Raw genomic sequence first — 21,041 nt, forward strand, 5'->3', positions numbered from 1 at the left:
GTAGGGTTTTGTTGGGTGCTATGTTTCAAAAGTAAAGAAACATTAGCAAACATTGGACATGAACCTGCATTTTCACACACACAAGGCAAGCGTTCAACCTCTGAGCCTCAGAGTTGGTGATTTTGTGGCAATATATTATTAATATTTGTTTTTTTTTTTTTTTTTTTTTTTAAAGTCAGCTAATCACATCAACATCTTAACATAAGTTGGGTTTTGTTACACGAATCCAGCACATCCATTGAAGCAAGTCACACATAGTTCAAAGGAACATTTTTCTCCACAAGGGTAACATTATAAAACTATCAAACTATAAGAGCCACACTATCAACATTAAACAGATTTACAAACAGAACTTTAACTCAATTAGCTACAAATAACTGTACCATCTTTCATAAGTATCCCCAGCTTGAACATACACAGCTAATTAAACATTCATCTGTCACAGCCAATCAAAGACTTCGCCAGTCATAGACAAGAGAACTGTCGATTTAAGACTCTCAGAATATCATCTCAGAAGTCCCCAGGTGGAGACGTCTGGATACGACCTCTCCCCCTTCGTTTCCGACCTTCTCTCGACTCACCCGTCACGATCTGATCGAGATCATTCAGCGATGGCCATGGTCAGGTGACCACACATTCTTCTGAATCACTGCCAGTTCCACACAAGTTCTTCTTAGTTTTGTCTTTGTAATAATAGTAAGTCCCACAAGGGTGTGATATGAACCTGGATTCTCCACATGAGGGCGACACTCACACTTTTTTCAGTTTCAGATCAGTGTTTCAGCGCCGTCTTGTGGACAATAAGTGTATCTGCATGAGCCACAGCAGTATGAAAGAATGAACAGAAAACTTTAGTGTGAACTTAGTAAATATAACTTACTGAAAGAAAAATATAGCTATCAGACTATGCTAAATATTGTGGTTTATTAATTTATTTGAGTAAAGTAATGACAAATATCCACAGAAACACATGGGTGACTTTTTTGGTGACCTGATTATGATTTATTCATTCAAGAGTCACTCAAAAGAGACAAACCAGAATATCTCATGAAATTTTATTCACTATCACATATGAAAATATATCAGAGTTTCACATCTTAAACACAAAGTGACATATGACTGTTACTGAAACATCAAATTATAGATTAACATGCAGAAGCAAAAACGTGTTTTGTTTGTTAAAAATAATTTCTTAGATCTGGAAACAGAGTAAATTACATGTACTTTATTATTACTTTTTAGTCTTTGTATAGACTATAATTATTGTGCATTGTTGCGATCTATGTCATGATTTGTTAAAATAAGTCAACTAAAAAATGAATACACACGTGAAGCAAAAGAACGCTACCTGTCGCCCTCCTGTGGTGAGTTGCATGTATTACACTGTCATATCTTCATCTTGCTTTTAGGGAGTTGAACACAGTTATTTCAGTAGGCCTACTTAACTTTGCCAGATCATCACACTGTTCGGATGTGGGATATTCCTACTTGACGACATCATCGGATGTTTGGAAAATTATGTAAAAAGAAACAAAATGACAATGCTAGCATATGTTTAGATGTAGCACAGGTGTGCAATAAACAGAAGTCTGCTTAACGCGTCTTACGCTTTTCTTATGTAATGCAGGAACTTTCACTCAATAATGTATTTTATTCACATAAAACTTTATGATAAACTATGTATTTCTGGGTGCCACCCTGTTTGTGTGTCATAAACCTGCATATCTCAGCAAAACCGCATTTGGAAATTTCTGCTAAAGAACTCCAACATCAAGCGGATTTAAAGTGGGACCACTTTCTTAGTAGGAAGTTAGAAATTCTGACTTTTTTAAATTGAACACAGTGGAAAGTTATTTGTTAATCTTTTCAAATGTAGATCAAAGTACATCAAACTATTGCATTTTTAATAATATGTACCTTTTTAGATGTGTGTCTGGCATCATACAGACATTACTTATGGCACCCATGCAGTATGCAAACCTCTGTGAGCTGAATTTTAATGTTTATGACTGCAGTTGTTACAAGCAGTCTTACTCTTCTCCCATTTGCCATTCATCAGTGCTTTATGTACATTGCAAGAAAAAGCAAAACCAAGACAAATGTATGTGTCAGGCAGAGATTTGCATTGGTTTGCCTTAAAAACTATACAAGTGTTATGAGGCATTTAAAGAACAAGGCAGAAATGGTACATAAAGACATTCAAATCTTTAAAAAGATGTAAACTTTTTTTGGTAGTTGTTGAGGAAATCTACAGTATAGAGTAAAACCACAGATTAGCAGATATCAGTGTGTGTGAGGAGCAGGTCATCAGGTCATTTGAAACCCCTAAAAGGACATGGTTTCTGGAAAAAATAATAGATGAGAGAAACAATATATGCCTATTTCAAAACTTTCACATTCTCTCGAAAAACTTGCGTTCCCTTAAGAAACTTTGCGTTCGCTCGCAAAACCTTTGTGTTCCCACAAGAAACTTTACAGAGAAACTTTATGTTTGCAAAAAAAAATGTTTGCGTTTCCCCAAGAAACTTTAACATTTGCATTCGCTGAGAAACTTCCCATTCCCTCACAAAAGTTTATAGCTCAAAAAATTTACCTTTCTCAGGCATTGATATGGAGCCTCTAAGGGAACAAAATATGAGACAGAAGGAAAAATAAGTCAGTCTCTCTCGCAAATGTTTTGCCTTCCCCTGTGTTCCCTCAAACTGTGATTTCACAAGTCATGTGATTTCAGTAATCGAGGCTTCGTTACATCATAAGTGTTTTGAAATTTCAATGTTTCACCACTGGGGGGCGTGACTTTGGCAGTTTGATACGCGCTCCGAACCACTGATTCGAAACAAAAGATTTGTAAAGCTTCGAAGCTTCATGAAGCAGTGTTTTGAAATCACCCATCACTAGATATTGTTGAATAAAGTCGTTATTTAGTTTTTTTGGCGCACAAAAAGTATTCTCGTCACTTCATAACATTAAGGTTGAACCACTGTAGTCATATGTTTAAAATACATCTTATAGCTTTATGTGTATTGAAAGTGTCAATTGTCTTGCTGGCTTCACTGAGCCATCGGGTTTTATGAAAAATATCTTAATTTGTGTTCCCAAGATCAACGAAGGTCTTACAGTTTTGGAACGACATGAGGGTGAGTAATTAAAGACAGAATTTTCATTTTAGGGTGATTAAATTTTCATTTAATCACTGTTGGGAACCAATATCTTTAGCAGATGCTTTCACACGTATGTTTCCAGCCTCCTCCAAGAGTTTTTTTTTCTTTCTTCTTCTTCTTTTAAGATTCTCATTTGCATATTCTTTTAACACCAAGGAGCAAGTTTGCAAGCTATTCATTGCACCTCTTGGCCTATTTGAATAGTTAAATCAAGATTTGATTGCCAAATGTGGTTGTCCTGCTCATGAGACAAGTGGCAAGAAATGATCAGAACCAATGATATAAAACAATGCATTTTTTAAATTCCCTGTTCTTTGCTCTGTTATATCAGGCATTGCTTAAAGCACAGGTTCATTTGTTTTCAGTAGTTTGTAATATGTACAATCAAAATTACTTTTCCACACACACACACACACACAATAAAAACGTTCACATAGTTAAGTTAACATGCTTTCATCCGAGTCGTCCACTGGCAACATGGAGATTTGTTCCTTTATGGCAGTGTGGCATGTTATTTTTAGCATATCTGTTTGTTATACTGTAGTCTGTGAATAACACCTGGGGTCAGTCAGAGAGAGGGAGGGGCTCGAGGGGGTTAATGCTGCTTTCTGTACAAAGGTTTCTTACAACTCTAGAAACAGACATTCACTCATCCTCTGAGGACTGCGCAGCGGAGCACCAGACGAGTGACATCCAAAGGTTTGCACATCTTATTACTTTTTTTGTTTATTTGTAGTGATTTTTTGTTCATTAATGTCTGATCATAAACTTTTCAAGCTTTATTCTGTCTGTTTGAATGACACCATGACATACTATTTAAAAATAACCTCATGATTTTGAGTCTCTTTTTTAACATGAAAGGGCATATATTGTGAGGACTCATTTAATATCATTTTTATAATTTAGCATTTATTTAATAATATAGTTTAATAATTAAATTAAATTAAATATACTAACTATAGGGTATCATATTTGGCCTATACTAGTTGTAAGAGCTTTTTTATTCATTATGTCATTTTAATTATTGTCTAAAAAATTCCCCTGAAATGATCAACCATAAACATCCCATTTTCATTCAATCCAAGAGTTGCACAAATATTCAGACACTTAAAACTCTGTAGAGCATTAAATCAATTATCAAAGTACTGTTGCTGAAGTTGTTTCAGTTACATTTTCAGTTATTGCTGCTTATCGGTACAATAACTTTTGTCTCTTTTCAGTCACTATGCTGTACTTTCTTAGCTTCATTCTGCTTCTGGGTGAGACACACATATACACAAACAAATCCTTCTATTTAACAATTATACACTCTGTGTATTGTGACTCCCCTCAACTTTTTGTATTTTTTCAAACAGACTGTGTAGAAAATGCAGCTGTCAGTACAACCAATAACGCTATGGTGAGGTTGGTGAATGGTGTTAATGAATGTTCTGGAAGGGTCGAGATTTACAATGATGACTGGGGCACCGTTTGTGATGAAGGGCTGGATGAAATCGAAGGCGAAATGATCTGCATAGAAGCAGGTTGCAGTTCTCTCATATCCATAAAGCGTGGTGCTTTGTTTGGCGAGGGTTCGGGACCATTACTGACGGATGACCTGAACTGTTTCGGGAATGAGAGCTCGGTGCTCAACTGTGAATGGGATAACCACACCGAAGCATGTGACCACACGAAAGACGTTGGAGTTGTCTGTGGCTGTAGGTTACATTCACATTGTTATCTAAATCATATATTATTCCAACACTCTTAAATAAAAAGGTTCCAAAAGAGAGATTTCTAGAGATGCAAAATGAGAACTATTTTGGGTTTCCTACAGAATCTTTTGTGTGAAGAATATTTTATTAATTTAAAGAACCTTATTCCATATTAAAGAACATTTTATGCATTGGAAAGGTTCCATGGATGTTAAAAGTCATGGAACCATCAATGCCTACAAAGAACATTTATTTTTAAGAGTGAAAGAACTTACATATTGTTTCATTGTTTCATAGCCATCATAAGGTTTCAAGATGGCAGTGACATGTGTTCAGGGAGAGTGGAAATTTTCCACAACAGAGAGTGGGGAACGGTCTGTGACACCACCTGGGATTTCATGGACGCATTGGTGGCATGCATAGAAGGTGGCTGTGGAAGTCCAGTGGCTTTATACTACAACGCTTATTTCAAGCAGGGATCGGGTAAAATATGGATGGATGGCATCAGCTGCAAGGGCCGTGAGACTTCATTGAAAAATTGTGTGTTTAGCGGTTGGGGATTGAGTACCTGTACACATGCGGATGATGCTGGAGTCACCTGTTCAGGTGAATATTCCCACTTGAGTCTAAAATGAAAGTAAAGAAATACACTATATGTTTACATGCACTGATTTTCATCAATCCAAGACTACGTTCACACTTTTTGGGATTGATAAACAGATTTACCTAAAGGTTGTAAGTCTCGAAATATCCCGTTCATACAGCAACTATACAGTAGCATCTCAAATACTGAAATATGACAAGAGTCTACTCAAGCTGTGAGTTAATCTGTCAAATCTTCAGTAACCGTGGTTGTGAGTCCTGAAAATGTACAGGTGCGAGTACAGTTATAGAATGCGGTTGTCACTCTCCTGTAAATACCGAAATGTGTGTGAATGTAACTGTATTAAGGACTCAAATACAGAAATGACAACCATAGTTTATTCCTGCATGAATGTGGCCTAAATGAATCCAGTCCGATTTCAGATTCTTGCTTATATGAACACTAAACTTTGCATTCCCATTAGACTTGGCGGGTTTGTTTTCAGGCAGACCATTAAAGAATGCAACACGCACATCTCCCATTTCCAATTTTGTGTGCCTTAAAGGGATAGTTCTCCCAAAAATGAAAATAACCCCATAATTTACTCACCCTCAAGACATATGACTTTCTTCCTTCAGCTAAACACAATCAGAGTTATAGTAAAAATACCTGGCTCATCCAAGCTTTATAATGGGAGTGATTGTAGGATGAGTTTTTGAAGTCCAAAAAAGTGCATCTATCGATCATAAAATGTACTCCACGCAGCCTTCTGAAGCAAACTGATGCATTTGTCTTAGACAAAATCCTTATTCAAAACTTTATAAAGTAAAATACTGAGCGTCCAGTGCAACAACCATATGCATTCGACTTACATCCAAAAAGCGTCAACTTCCACGATGTAGTAAACGATGACAAGACGCACTATGCGTTATAACATTGCGTAGTACGTCATGCCGTAGCATAGAACATCATGGCATTGTGTACTACATCACGGAAGATAATGCCTTTTGGATGCAAGTCGAATGCATATGGCTGTTGCACCGGAAGCTCGGATAGCTTGAGGGTGAGTAAATTATGGGGTAATTTTGGGGTGATCTAACCCTTTAAGCATCAGACGTTCAGTCAGCGGCCCATCATCTTGACATCTGAGCCTGAGACTACATTAAGATTAACTTTTTGTTTACATGTGTATTCGGGTATTCAGAAGAAAACTTCAGTGCATGCGCAGTAATATGTCACTGGAGCTACCATCAGTATAATAGTCGTTTTTTTGCCTTAATGGCATTCCTCCACTGAGCAGCTCGTAACACGTAAGCAAACATATGCACATTCATAAGACATAAACAGAGATCTCATTATAAAAGACTGGTAAACATGAACTCAAATTGTTTTTGAAACCTATTGAGAAGATAGTTGTATTCAAGTGTTCACATGCTAAGATTTTCAGGTCAACACCACCCCTTTCAATCCAATTGAAATGTAATTCGGATCGAGCTCAGCTGGATCAATTGAGGTGTTTACATGAAGGCTTTTCTATCTGTGACTAACAGATTATTTGAGTGCATGTAAACATAGCAACTGTAAGCTCATGCTGGTAGAGCATTTTACTCACAAACGTCCTCCTTTCTCTTCTTTAGAGATTAGGCTTATAGATGGAGATAACTCTTGCTCCGGGAGGGTGGAGGTCCTCTATGAAGGTTATGGATGGGGAACGGTTTGCGATGATGGTTGGAATCTGTTGGGTGGAGATGTGATCTGCAAACAGGTCAATTGCGGGAGTGCACTGAGTGTCGTGGGTGGATCTTTTTTTAATAAGGGTTCAGGTAGTATATGGGTGTATGATACCGCATGTTCTGGGACTGAAATGTCTCTGAAAAGCTGCATTTCAGGGACCAAGAGTAAACTGTTTCCACACAACAATGATGCAGGAGTGATCTGCAGAGGTAAGTGTGAACAACAAATGATTATGTGAAGATTGCACGTCAACTGTAACGTGAATTAATCTGAATTATTCTCTTTTCAGAGGCCAAACTGGTAAATGGCACAAACATTTGTTCTGGCACAGTACAGATTCGTTATAGTGGAGATTGGGGCACAGTATGTGACAACAATTGGGATCTACTGGACGGTCTTGTGCTGTGTCGAGAGCTCGGCTGTGGTCCACTTACAGGGACATACACTGGAGCTTATTTCGGGATCGGTTCAGGTAACATATTGATGGATAATTTACTGTGTACCGGGAGTGAGTCCTCACTGGAGGAGTGTCAATTCTCTGGCTTGGTAGACAGCCTCTGTACACATTCTCAGGATGCAGGAGTCATCTGCGGAGGTAAATTCAAACAAGAAGAGGTCTGAAATGAACAAATGTGATTATTTACACACTTATGTTGCACTGCCCTGAAAACATCTAATTTTGTTGTAAGAATTGGACCATGTTGAAACTTGCACATTTTAGGGTTAGTTGTCACTCTTTTCACTCTTTTCTGAACATAGGTCTATTTCTGAAAGTCAATTTCTGAATAGACTCAAAACTTTAAAGTTTTGACTACTAAAAAGCTTATTGACATTTCTAATGTTATGGACCTTTTGCATATTTTGTGGTTGTCGTGACAACCAGCTGTGACATGAAATGTATAAAAGTAATATGTAAACAGTGTACAGTTATTCTATGCATGTTGTCTGAGATATGTACTTACTCTGTCTCTCAGAAGTGAGATTGGTAAATGGAGGCAGCAGTTGTTCTGGAAGGGTTGAGGTTCTTAGAGACAATCAGTGGGGAACTGTTTGTGGAGACAGCTGGGATATGGCTGATGCTGAAGTTGTCTGCAGAGAGCTGGGGTGTGGAACTCCGGTAGAGATAAAAACAGACGGCTATTTTGGAAGTGGTATGGGACCAATATGGATGGATGATGTTAAATGTACAGGCACTGAGACCTCAGTGAAGAACTGCAGATCAAACGGATGGGGAGAACACAACTGTGTGCACGCAAAAGATGCAGGTGTCATCTGCCGAGGTAAAATAGAACTTTTTGCATGTATATGTTACCAAAATATATACCCATTAAAGGGCCCTATTGACTTTTCTGGGGTTCTCAAGTGTCATCATAGTTGGATAAACTTTTATAGTGGTGAACAGAATCTACAATATAATTTTTGCATTCCAATTTGCCCCAATAGCAACAAATCGAGATGTTGGTCCCTATTAGAAACTCTCACACAGCAGCATTAACTAGTTTTATGCACTGTAAAAAAAATCCCAGTAAAATTTACGGTAAAAAACCGGCAGCTGCGGTTGCCAGAACTTTACTGTAAAAAATACAGTAGCAATGTAAAAAAAAATCTGTTAAATTTACGGTAAAATAACGTATTTCATTAACTGATATAATGTTAATTTACCAACCTAATGAAGTACTAATATCTGTTTTGTACCTTTATAATACACTGACAGTCACCAAACACAGTGGTGATAAGAGTCACATGATGAATCAAAGTTCATCACAAGCAGCTTTTCAACAAGCTGAGGAGGACAATACTAATATACAGAAGGTGCACACAGTGTCATTCACACACACACTAAACATCATCATGGTAACATGCATGAAGTTTTAAAAATGCAATAAACATTAATGTAACAATATTAGATGTAACATAAAACCCTAATGTACATAACTGATTAGAAAAAAAATTAGAAAAACTAAGAAGAAACAGAGTTATTTCAACGAAAATATATCAAATGTGAAGTGTCACGCAGGGAATTGTGGGAATGTCAATTTACGTTTTTTCACTGTAAATTTTACAATGAATTGTTATTTTTCACTTCCAAAAACTGTGAATTCAACGGTATTTTACCGTAAAATTACATTAAATGTACCGTTAGATCTATTACAGTTATTCACCGTATATAGTACGGAAACTTTCTGTAAACCAATTGACAGTTTTTCACCGCAGCATTTTTACAGTCTTTTACTGTTAAAATCACGGTCATTTTTTACAGTGTGTAATTTAATGCTAAAGTAATTAAACACAAAGTATAGTGTTATAAATGTATGTTACATTTAAAAAAAAATGAAAATATAAAAGCATTTTACAATGGTAATAACTGGAAACGCATCATCACAGTCTGTGAAAATATTTTATCACTTTAATTAGGGGTCTAAATATTTACTTTGACAGCTGTTTGAAAATCGCAATTGCGACTGGATCTTGAAGGAAATGGATTATTTTGGAACAATTCATAACATACAACTTTGATGTTAGCCTAAAAAAAAGCCTGGGAATGCTAACGGATATCTACAGACCCTGTCAGTAAAAAGTCCATAAGCAAAAATGGTTACACTTTATTTTGATGGCCCCATTTAGACATCAAAATAAAGTGTAGTGGGAAAAAAACGTATTGAATTCTTTTACAAATACATTGAATTATAATTGTCAGATGGACATATCATGCATTTTTACACCTCTATTATACGTAGACACAACAGGAACTCTTCTGACTTCTTTCTAGAGGTGAAGCTGGTTAACACGAACAACACCTGTCAGGGCACAGTGCAGGTGTTTCATGATGGCCGCTGGGGGACAGTGTGCCACAACAGCTGGGATATCGCAGATGGTTTAGTACTCTGTAGAGAGCTGGGCTGTGGTGGAAATGCAGAGCCATTGACAAATGCCCATTTTGGGACCGGTGAGGGGCCGATATGGATGGATTCCCTAAGATGCAGTGGAGATGAGTCAAACCTCAGGAACTGCCAATTTGATGGATGGGGAAACCATCAATGCATTCATGCATATGATGCAGGAATCATCTGCAGAGGTGTGTCCATGTCCATGCATTTGCAAATATTAAGCAAGAAAATGTATTTCTCTGTTAAACATTAAATGATAAACTAAAACAATACAGCATCATCATAGGGGAAAACAACAAATATAAAACAAAATGCTTGAAAAGTTATCTTTTTTGATTTATCAGATTTTATCACCATATTAAGGTTTGCTATCTCCTTTACAGAGATTAGAAATGTGCTCAGGATTAAGGTGAATGCTGACTCAATCAACCCCAACGAACCTTCACACTTGACAAAACTACTGGACAAAGTAATGAATGTTCCTAATTCAATTATCTTTTTTTTCACTTTTCTGTTATTGCCACTGAGTGTCTGTGATCTCTTTCATCTGAATTGCACAGATTAAAAAAGAGGTTGAAAAGAATGGAAATTTCTCAGTCAAGTGGAGAGCTCAACCGAATGGGCAAGTGTTTCAGGAACAGAAATTATTTGATCCCTGAAAGGTTTGTAAACTCCTTCTGAATGGGCTTTTAATGATGTAACGTGCATTTCAGGGCTCTATTCAAATAGTTAAATGCTTTTGTTTCTGTTTTTCCACAGAAGCCAAATTACCTTTCATGACAAATTCAAGAGAACAGCAGAATCATCCAGATGATGAAAAAATTTTAAGTGTTTGTATACTAAAAAAGGGTTAATACATTTCACAACAAAATAAAGCATAGCATAAAGAACATCATTGTTTAGGTTGCAGCAGATTAAAGTCAGTTAAGGTTTGTCAGTTTGAAGGCATTCATCATTGGTTGGAGATGAAAGGAAAATAAAACTGTAAAACTGATTTTCTTTACACGTTAAATGTTTATTAGCTTTCTGATGCAAAATATATATTAATACAACATAACCTCCTAATATATTTAAATATTCTACTATTTAAGATAAATATGTATTCATTTGGTGTTACATAAATTTAAAGCCGATTAATCAAGTGTCACATAAATTAATTTTTTTTTTTTTTTTTTTTTTTTTGAAATACAATTCTTGTCTACATTATTTAACTTTGGTCTTTCTCTCTTCCTGACACTATAGGAAGCACCAGTACATTAATTTCCATGTATACAATATACATAATTATAGTGTTTAAAAGTGCTGTAGATATAAGGAATCTCTATAACACTTTACAATAAGGTCTCATTTGTTAATATTTGCTAATAAAAATACAACTCGTCCCCTTGGAATTATAAGGTTCTATCTGCGTTCTGAGCAGTTTTGAGATACCGAGCTTCAAAGTTTTTGCTTTCTATATAGCAAAAACTATATGGGGAACAAGTTTCTTTCAAACATGAAAATGACAGGGAGCCTAAATGTATTTTAAATGTACAATATCAAAATCCTCTCAAATTTGTAAATGGGGATTTTTGGAACGGGTCAAATGCAGATAGAACCTTCTAATTCATTCTAATTTATTTCATATTCTAAATTAATATTTTTTTTTGTTCAGGTTAAGCATAAAAGGCAGTGCTAAATATTTTGTCCAGGGCAGATGTTAAATTTAGGTATATGATGGGTAATTTAACAGATTATTGCAGAAGTTTAATTTTCCCTTTGTATAGACAGAAAGCAGCTACTGTAATACATCTGAGCAGGACTTTATTCCACAGAAAGTGGAACAGGTAAAATGGCTTTCTCTCTAGACATCAGTATGGCTGAAATAACATGCTAACATTTATTGTTGTAATCAAGATCCCATCAATTAAAAGAAGACATTTTAAGACTGCAAGAAAACAAACAATGCTTCAGCAGAGTTGTTTAACAAAGTTTAATAAACATTGAAAAATGTTTCACTGACTATTTATAATTAAAAATATTATACATTTAAAATATTTAAATTCCTTCAACTATGCAACAACTCAGTTTTTACCAACAAAGTAAAATTTAACATTTCATCTCACTTAATCTAGTATACACTTTAATCCAGTATTCCATAGGGCAGAGATTTATAACCATACATCTCAATTCAAGTACACAGGATGGATCAAGGTTAAAACATAACCTAATATATACATAACTTTCCCTCATATGACAAAGACGTGACTGGAAATAAGCAAATAGACAACAAAATCTGAACCTATCCTCTTAACTAACGCTGAAAATAACTCCTCAGCAACAGATACAGCAAAACACACAAAAAGACTGTAATTCCCTGGAATTTGGGCTGCTGTCATTGACAAGATCATAAATAAAATAGTCAATCATGAGGTTTCTAATAAACACCGTGTTGTGTGAAATTATTTAGTCTTCTCTTCACCGATTAAAGGTGCTCTAAGTGATGTCACACGTTTTTAGGCCAAAACATTTTTTGTCACTTACAGCAAACATCTCCTCACTATCCACTAGCTGCCTGTCCCCTGAACACACTGTAAAAAAAAAAATGCGGTCTCTGTAGTCGCCACAAGCTCCGAAAACGGCAACAAAAACAAACTGGTGCAGCCTGGACCACGAAACATAATAAACATGCTCCAGCCAATAACCGACAAGAATGATTTTAAATGCGCGTTCATGACTGTTTCAGGAAGCACGGAGGGGAGGGGAGGGGGAGGAGGAGGAGGAGGGAGGGTCTAGCTAGCCTCTGTTTTGTTTGACAACACTTTGAACGTCAACAGGAAGTTACTCCACCCAGGATCACTTAGAGCACCTTTAAGCATTTTTGTGCACTCTCTTCCGCTATCGCGGTGACATGACAAAGAACGCTGATCCTGATTGGTCCTTGTTTGTGCATTCGAAGTGTTGATTGGCTCACGCAGATAGAACCTTATAGAACCAAGTTTGAATGTGACTTAGATAGAACCTTTTTATTTTCTAAAAAAAAGTACCAAAATATACACAACATAATGTAAATAAGTTGTCACAATATGAATTTGTGAATAATTCAATTTTGATAAAAATGTCAGATAGAATCTTATAATTCCAAGGGGACGAACTGTCCATTGTTTGTTCATGTTAGTTCACAGTGCATTAACTAATGATAACAAATACAACTTTTGATTTTAATAATGTATTAGTAATAGTTAAAATTAACATTAATAATACATCCTGTATAAGAATTGTTCATTCTTAGTCCATGTATCTAATGTACTTAACTAATGTTAACAAATGAAACCTTATTGTAAAGTGTTTCCGGCATCAATAAGGCACTTCTCCCTCAGGCAAATTCTGTGGGAAGGTCTGATTTGATTGACTAGCGCTCCACTTAGTTAGTGTTATTTGAGCCCTACCACATTTTTTTTTAGATTACTTTCGATTATAATTATTAATAATTAAGTGTGAAAAGAAAATAGCATTACTCCATTATAATTAGGGTTAGAGTCTGTGTTTTCTTTCCTCTCTCTCATTCAAAAAAGACCTGTGAACATAACAGTTTTATGATTAAAATATTAAATTATAATATTACATAATATTTACATACAGAGAGTACAAAACCATTTAGTTTACAAACCTGAGGCTGTTCTCTGTTTGTGAAACACCTGCTTATCAGGCTGTGTTCTCCAGTTCACACTATACTTCCCTGTGCTTTGTACCACCTTCCTTATCTGTGAAATTCAGTGAAAGCTTAATAAGAAAACACTCAAGCTACACATCACACTTATTAAGCACATAATGAACCTCACCATGTCCAAAAGATTCTTCTTGATATCTGGGTCATTGACATTGACTCCAGTCTTGGCCTTCACCACAATCCTCACCAAAACTCGTCTCACAGTTTCTGTGAAGCAAAACATTGACAGGGGCTTTAAAGGATGAAAACGGTTTGTCGTAACGGCATATTTTTGTTGCATTTGCTGGAAAACACCAGAGAACATTTGATTACGTAATACATAAAGTCTGTGAGAAACTGAAGTTGCAATAGTTTTTTCTTCCTGATTATGACGTATATCGTAGCTTCTACGAACAAGAAAAACTATAGGGCGGGACTTGATTTTGTCAAATGGGAATTGATTGGATGGTTCTGGTTTGCTATTAGTTGATCTCATGTGAGTGACAGGTTGCCCTCACGCCAATAAACACATTATCAGATAAGAGGAGGGGAAGATATTTTTTATTAAAGATTACAAGGGCATGCAAATTTAAAAAAAAACAACGATGTGCACTGATAAATCATAATTAATTCTGCGACATTCTGTAAAAAATGTGAATTGTTCATTTTGACTTCATGGTGACTTTAAGTTATACATCATTTGAGAAGCTGACTTGTAAGACGATCTTACTTTGGCAAAAAACTCCCGCATGAAGGTTATTCAAACAACTGCTCACACCCCAACCAGTAAAAGGACAATCCTGCACAGTTCGCTCATTTCCTGTACAGGCCACATTATCCATCCAAATCTGCCCGACTGAGGGAGCCAAATACGCCTTTGGCTCTGCAATTTCTCCACAGTCCAGCTCTTGACACAACACTGTAGCATCTTCTAGATCCCAACCAGTGTGACACACTGCGCCCCATTGCCCACGATACCGAATCTGAACACTGCCTTCACATGCACTGAAACCATTCACCAGCTTCACATCTGTTGAAAGAGTGGTTTTACACATAAACCCTTACAAATTGCAGCCATTTAATATTTTAAAGGTAAAACAGACAAAACCTCTTTTTAAATGCAATTTTTATCTTGAACTGCTTTTGAGAAAAAAAAAGACTAATTTATGCGAAACATAAAAAACAACAGGATATTCTTTTAGAATGACAAAAGTAAACAATAAGTAATGACATTTTTCTCTGAACTCTGCCTTCAAAGCAATTTGCAAAATGTGTCAGGCAGTTTTTTAACTCACTGTTACAAGTGACTCCAGCATCTTTTAAATGTTCACAGCTCTGTATACCCCATTTTGCTGATGTACAGTTCACCAATGAAGCCTCACTCCCAGTACATTGTGCAGCGTTCATCCATACTGGTCCTAAACCTGGTCCAAAATAAGCAGCACTATTTGCATCGATCACATTCCCACAGTCCATCTCTCTACACACCACTGCAGCATCTGACAGATCCCAGTCATCATCACACACTGTTCCCCATGATCCATTATAGAGAACCTCCACTCGTCCAGAACAGGAGTCACTGCCGTTTACCAACCTAATAAAGGCTAACATAAAAAAAAAAAAAAGATTAAAGGGATCAGAATCTTTACTCAGTAAATGCAATATTTACATAGCTTTAATCCACCTTCACAGATGACTCCAGCATCTTCAGAATGTCCACAGTTATGTATTCCCCAACCAGGTGTCCTACAGTTCTTTAGTGAGGACTCAGTGCCAACACAATTAACATCATCCATCCATATCTGTCCTGATCCTTTTCCAAAATAAGCACCTCTTTTTGCCTCTATCACATTCCCACATCCCATCTCTCTACACACCACTGCAGCATCTGACAGATCCCAGTAATCATCACACACTGTTCCCCATATTCCATTATAGAGAACCTCCACTCTTCCAGAACATGAGTCACTGCCATTCACCAACCTCAGAAAAGCTTCGACTGGAGGTCCATTTCCGAAATCTGTATTAGTAATAAAGTGTCACACAAACCCATAACATAATTCTTAACAACAAATTAAATCTTTCAAAAGTACACTAAAAATTGTGGTGTAGAAGCAATTCACTCAGACATTGCTAAATTTCACAATGAATTAAATGTGACATTTTGAAGTCGAAAGAATAAAATAGTACTTTCGTTGACAACTTCAAAAAACTATTTTTTTACATTGTTACTTTATGATACAGAAATAGAGAGATCAGTGTGTTTATGTCTGCATGTTTCTTCATACCCAACACAAGAATGAGCCACAAGAAGTGGAACATTGTGCCTGAAAGAAATAGAAAATTATGGTCACACTTTAGTTCAGCTTCCAGTTCTTACTATTAACTATGACTTTTGCCTCAAACTCCTAATTGCTTATTAATAGTTAGTGGTAGTTGTTAAGTTTATGTATATTGGGTAGGATTAAGGGATGTAGAATATGATCATGCAGAAGAAGGCATTAATATGTGCTTTATAAGTACCAATAAACAGCCAATATCCTAATATGCATGCTAATAAGCAACTATAGTGAGAACTGTACCCTAAACTAAAGTGTTACCAAAATTATCAATGTCACTGTTTTGCCTAATAAATAAGAAAAAGTCAACTTCAAGGTCTGTTCTATTGTTTAAATATAGTTTCTGCAACAACAACAAAAAAAGAGTTTGCAGAATCAGATTATAACACAAGCATCATCATCACATTTATTTTTTTGCAACTAGAAAACTGTTTCATTGTGCTTTGGTCTACAATCTTACCTAGCAGAGTTCAATTTCAAGCCAGTTGAAAAATTCAGTATCTACAAATTACACAATCAACAAAAAAGATTGAGTAAAGGAAAGTGTTTTGATAAGCATTTGAGACACATAAAATCAACTATAATTACACTATCTAATAAAAAGGCTTCATTATAAGATGTCTTTAACCTGTTAATATGTTAGTCCTTCCGGGAGCGTCTTCGTCTCTGTGATGGTGTGAGATCAAGTTTCCAGGTGATTTTATTTGAATGTAGAAGCTGCCTTCTTGTCTCCTCCCTTCAGATGCCTTTACAAGACAATGATCAACATCACAAAGAAAGCTCTCTGCAACAGTCCATATTCAGAGTCATTGAGAATGCAACCTAAATGCTCAATTAGTCTTGAAACCAAGAGTGAATTTCTCATTGGCAATACATTGCAGAAACACTGTTTGATGTAAGAACAACATTCAATGTGTGTTTTCATGCCACAATTTGGTTTCAATGCAAATCAATCCACACAAATATTTGGGAATTATGGAAATGCTCTGCTCTGTGTAAAGGAGATCTGTCAGTATTCAAATATCTTGATGATATATTTTTGGTGGGCCAGTTTCATGGAACTTCCTTTACATTTTCTTTTTTGTTGGTTTGTTGTTTGTTTTTTTTTTTTTTTTTTTTTTTTTGGACCAGTTTCATGTAAACTCCCGTGAAAAGACATGCAAAGCACATGAAAACGAAATGTCAAAAATTACAAACACTAGAAGTCTACATTTGTTTGTATTTCCATGGACAACCTGATCAACCCCTCTGTCAAGAATACGACCTCTGTGGCTCCCTCCGATCACCACCTGAGGGCGCCGTCACCTGAGTATTAACCATTCCCGGACTACATTTCCCATACTCCATCCCTGGACTGATTACACCACCACCTGTTCCAAATCACCCTGGACTATAAAAGACCCTCTGACCCACAATGCTTTGCGAAGTCTTGTTTTGCCACGGCTAAAATTTCTGAGCGTTTACCCCTGTTTATTGTCTCTTGTGTATGACCTTGGACTGCCTTGTAGTGATGGGCAGATCGAGGCTTCATGAAACACTGAAGCAGTTGAATCAAATGTGCCTTAATGATTCGAGGCTTCGAAACAATCTGACACCCGTCTCCACGGTGACCCCTAGTGGTCAGAGCAGTGCAAATGCAACAAAACTCAGGCTAAACATGCATTAAAAATACACTTTAACAAATGTATTGCAAAAGTTTTATTTAAAGTAAATCAATTAAATGGAATTAACTAATCATCTAATAAGATTAAATATAGAGTGTCTGTATAATTTGTGTTCTTTTATCAATTTTAAAGGCTTGTTTCTCTGTTCCATGGCTCAAGCTAAACAGGCCAATAAGAGATTAATAGCTACCATTATTCATTTTAATTATTCTAATGTATAATTAAAACATGTACAACTGTATAAAACTGATCGGAGATCAGGTAAAACCATAGGGTAAAGCCCTAGACACTTGTTCAATAGTTCTCAGTGAATCTGCATGATTCATGGGCTCACTTTATCATCGCCCTCTGTTGGTGAACCATTGAAATTTCGAACTGTTTCGAAACAGTGATGACGTGATGAAGCCTCGTTTACTAAAATCACGTGACTTTGGCAGTTTGATACACGCTCCGAATCACTGATTCGAAACAAAAAGATTCATGAAGCTTCGGAGCTTCATGAAGCAGTGTTTTGAAATCGGCCATCACTACTGCCTTGTTTACTCTGCCTCTGCCCGCTGCCTGCCTTGTGTGATTACTGCCTGCTTACTGGTTTACTCTGTCTTGCCTGCCGCCTGCCCTGATTGTCTGCCTGTCCCTGACTCTGATTACGTCTTGCCTGGGATACTGTCTCTGCTGTTGCCTGACCCCTGCCTGTACGACCACGATTGTTGCACATGGATCTCTCTGAGTCTTCCTCGTTACACCCTCATACGAGCAAAGTTCACATGTACAAGATGAAGTATTGAAATGGAATAAGTTTACCCATCAGATGCAATAAAAACAGTTCCTTTACTAAATACTCTATATATGCTTGGTTAAAAACATGTTCACAAAGCAAGTGTCAGAGAGTCTGTTACTTACTAAGTTTATGTTATATCCCTATAAACAAATGCATCAGAGTTTTTCTTGGGGAGTTTGCATATTTTTCAGGTTTAAATAGTAATTTGATTATGCACAGGTACTGTGTGACTATGTATTGACTATGCACAGGTACAAGATGTTTTGTTAATCAAATGTGGATCCCAAAGTTATTTTTATGGATGGACAAAAAAATGCACACATAGGTGGAAATTCACATATGGCAGAACCAGCAGGTGTTCAGGCTATAGAGTGGCTGTTAACAAGAGGAAAGCAGTCGGTTTAACTGTCACACGTCTCACCTTTCAAGCAGACGACCGTCTAACCAGGTATTACCACAAAATCATTAGCATATCCATATATATCCATATATATATATATATATATATATATATATATATATATATATATATATATATATATATATATATATATATATATCATCAGTGTGTGTTTTTTTATGTACTTTTGCATTTATGTAATGGGCTGTTTCAAATATTATTTTTTAATAATATTTTTGTCTTACATTTACACTGACAGTCCACACTTGGGATGTTTTAGAGTCATTTTAAATGAGTCATTTTACATTTTACTTTAATTTACAGTGTCTTTTTTACACATTAAATGTGCTTACTATGGTAAGCATAATGGTAACAGCAAATTATGCATAATTCCAATTAACCCTAAGCCCAACCCTACTCTTAACCCTATGTTAAGTACATGTTGTCAATTAATATTACTCAGTACTTAAATGTATAATTACACTGTAATAAGGGCACTTTCAAATGAAGGGTAGCCAGTACATTTAACTGTAAACACTGCATTTGTGTGATACATTATTATTATTTAAGGTACCGTAGAAGATGATTAAATGTTCCAATTCCTTTATGCTTTTATTCATTTTTGCTGATATTTAAGAACCACATTATGGTTATCTAATATGAAATTTATTTACAGCGAATATGTTGTGGTCTGTGCAACTCTTTCTGCTTCTGGGTAAGGAGACCAACATACTGACACAAAACATAACCTCATATATTCTTCTGTCTGATGACCAATAATAATTTCTGAATTAAGAGCTCATAGAAAAATGTATCTGCATCTGTAACTCTCTAACATGCACAGGCTGCACAACTGTCACTATTGGAACTGACATCAGATTGGTGAATGGTGACTGGTGTTCTGGACGAGTGGAGGTTCTCTATAATGGAACATGGGGAACAGTGTGTGATGATGGCTGGGATCTGTCAGATGCTGCAGTGGTGTGTAGAGAGATGGGATGTGGGAATGTGATAGAGGCAAAGAGTTCTGCTTATTTTGGACAAGGATCAGGAAAGATATGGATGGATGATGTAAATTGCATTGGCACCGAGTCCTCACTAAAGAACTGTAGGACTCCTGGATGGGGAATACATAACTGTGGACATTCTGAAGATGCTGGAGTCATCTGCAACTGTGAGTTTAAAATATTCATAATGGAAATACAAATTTATATATTGTTAATTTTTCTTTTTTAAGGAATGGTCATAGGGAGATAGATATACAGTAAGAAATTATGAATTAAAGAAGGTATTGTTCATTCAAATGCCATATGTCATTGCTCTTTTTCTAATAAGAGAAGGTACACAAATATGGGTGAGAAAAAAAAACAGCAACTTACTTGTGTATTTATATTATTTGTGTGGATAGTATCTGTCAGGTTGGTGAATGGCAGTCACTCCTGTTCTGGACGAGTGGAGGTTCTCTATAATGGAACATGGGGAACAGTGTGTGATGATGACTGGGATCTGTCAGATGCTGCAGTGGTGTGTAGAGAGATGGACTGTGGGAATGTGATAGAGACAAAGAGTAAAGCTTATTTTGGACAAGGATCAGGACAGATATGGATGGATGATGTTCAATGCACTGGTACTGAGTCCTCACTAAAGAACTGTTGGACACGTGGATGGGGAATACATGACTGTAGCCATCAAGAAGATACTGGAGTCATCTGCCAATGTAAGACAAAATATTCAAAGAATTTAAATGTCAAGTATTTAAGATTTTTTGATAACACTTTACAATAAGGTTTCATTTGTTAGCATAGATAATGTATTATCTAACATGAACTAACCGTGGGCAATACATTTGTTACTGTATTTGTTAATTTGTTGTTCATTGTACGTTCATGTCAGTTCACAGTGTGTTAACTAATATTAACAAATACAACTCTTGATTTTAATAATGCATTAGTAAATGCTGAAATTAAAATTAACAAAGATTAGTAAATGCTATAGAATTGCAGTTAATTATTAGTTCATGTTAACTAATGTTGTTAACTAATGTTAACAAATGAACCTTATTGTAAAGTGTTACTGATTTTTTTGTTAAAATACATTCTTCTAACCCAG

At 36.1% G+C, this 21,041-nt stretch overlaps 2 protein-coding genes and 1 long non-coding RNA gene across 3 annotated transcripts in view; all 3 read left to right on the top strand.

Moving 5' to 3' along the window:
• Positions 1-3,762: 3,762 nt before the first annotated feature.
• On the top strand, positions 3,763-4,605 carry LOC137024301 (uncharacterized). Its single transcript, XR_010895673.1, has 3 exons — positions 3,763-3,860; positions 4,382-4,420; positions 4,517-4,605. It is a non-coding gene; the product is annotated as an uncharacterized lncRNA (long non-coding RNA).
• Positions 4,606-7,302: 2,697 nt separating this feature from the next.
• Positions 7,303-10,924, top strand: si:dkey-14d8.21 (CD5 antigen-like). The gene is made up of 7 exons (XM_067391994.1): positions 7,303-7,381; positions 7,462-7,767; positions 8,147-8,452; positions 9,943-10,248; positions 10,444-10,529; positions 10,621-10,722; positions 10,820-10,924. Exons 1-6 carry the CDS (start codon positions 7,303-7,305, stop codon positions 10,717-10,719), a joined length of 1,182 nt encoding a protein of 393 aa, XP_067248095.1. The 3' UTR covers positions 10,720-10,722; positions 10,820-10,924.
• A 7,307-nt stretch (positions 10,925-18,231) lies between these two features.
• Positions 18,232-21,041, top strand: part of LOC137024453 (deleted in malignant brain tumors 1 protein-like) — a 66,113-nt gene continuing 63,303 nt past the window's right edge. The window contains 3 exon segments of the mRNA XM_067392006.1: positions 18,232-18,520; positions 19,777-20,106; positions 20,341-20,683. Coding sequence (XP_067248107.1) covers positions 18,232-18,520; positions 19,777-20,106; positions 20,341-20,683 — 962 coding nt within the window.

Source organism: Chanodichthys erythropterus, chromosome 8, assembly GCF_024489055.1.
Source record: "Chanodichthys erythropterus isolate Z2021 chromosome 8, ASM2448905v1, whole genome shotgun sequence".
NCBI classification, from domain to species: Eukaryota; Metazoa; Chordata; class Actinopteri; order Cypriniformes; family Xenocyprididae; genus Chanodichthys; species Chanodichthys erythropterus.

Coding starts and splice junctions, on each gene's coding strand:
- si:dkey-14d8.21 (XM_067391994.1), top strand. CDS start 7,303: ATGTCTCTGAAAAGCTGCATTTCAGGGACCAAGAGTAAACTGTTTCCA. Junction 7,768..8,146: donor TGCAGGAGTCATCTGCGGAG/GTAAATTCAAAC, acceptor TCTGTCTCTCAG/AAGTGAGATTGGTAAATGGA. Junction 10,530..10,620: donor TGACAAAACTACTGGACAAA/GTAATGAATGTT, acceptor TGAATTGCACAG/ATTAAAAAAGAGGTTGAAAA.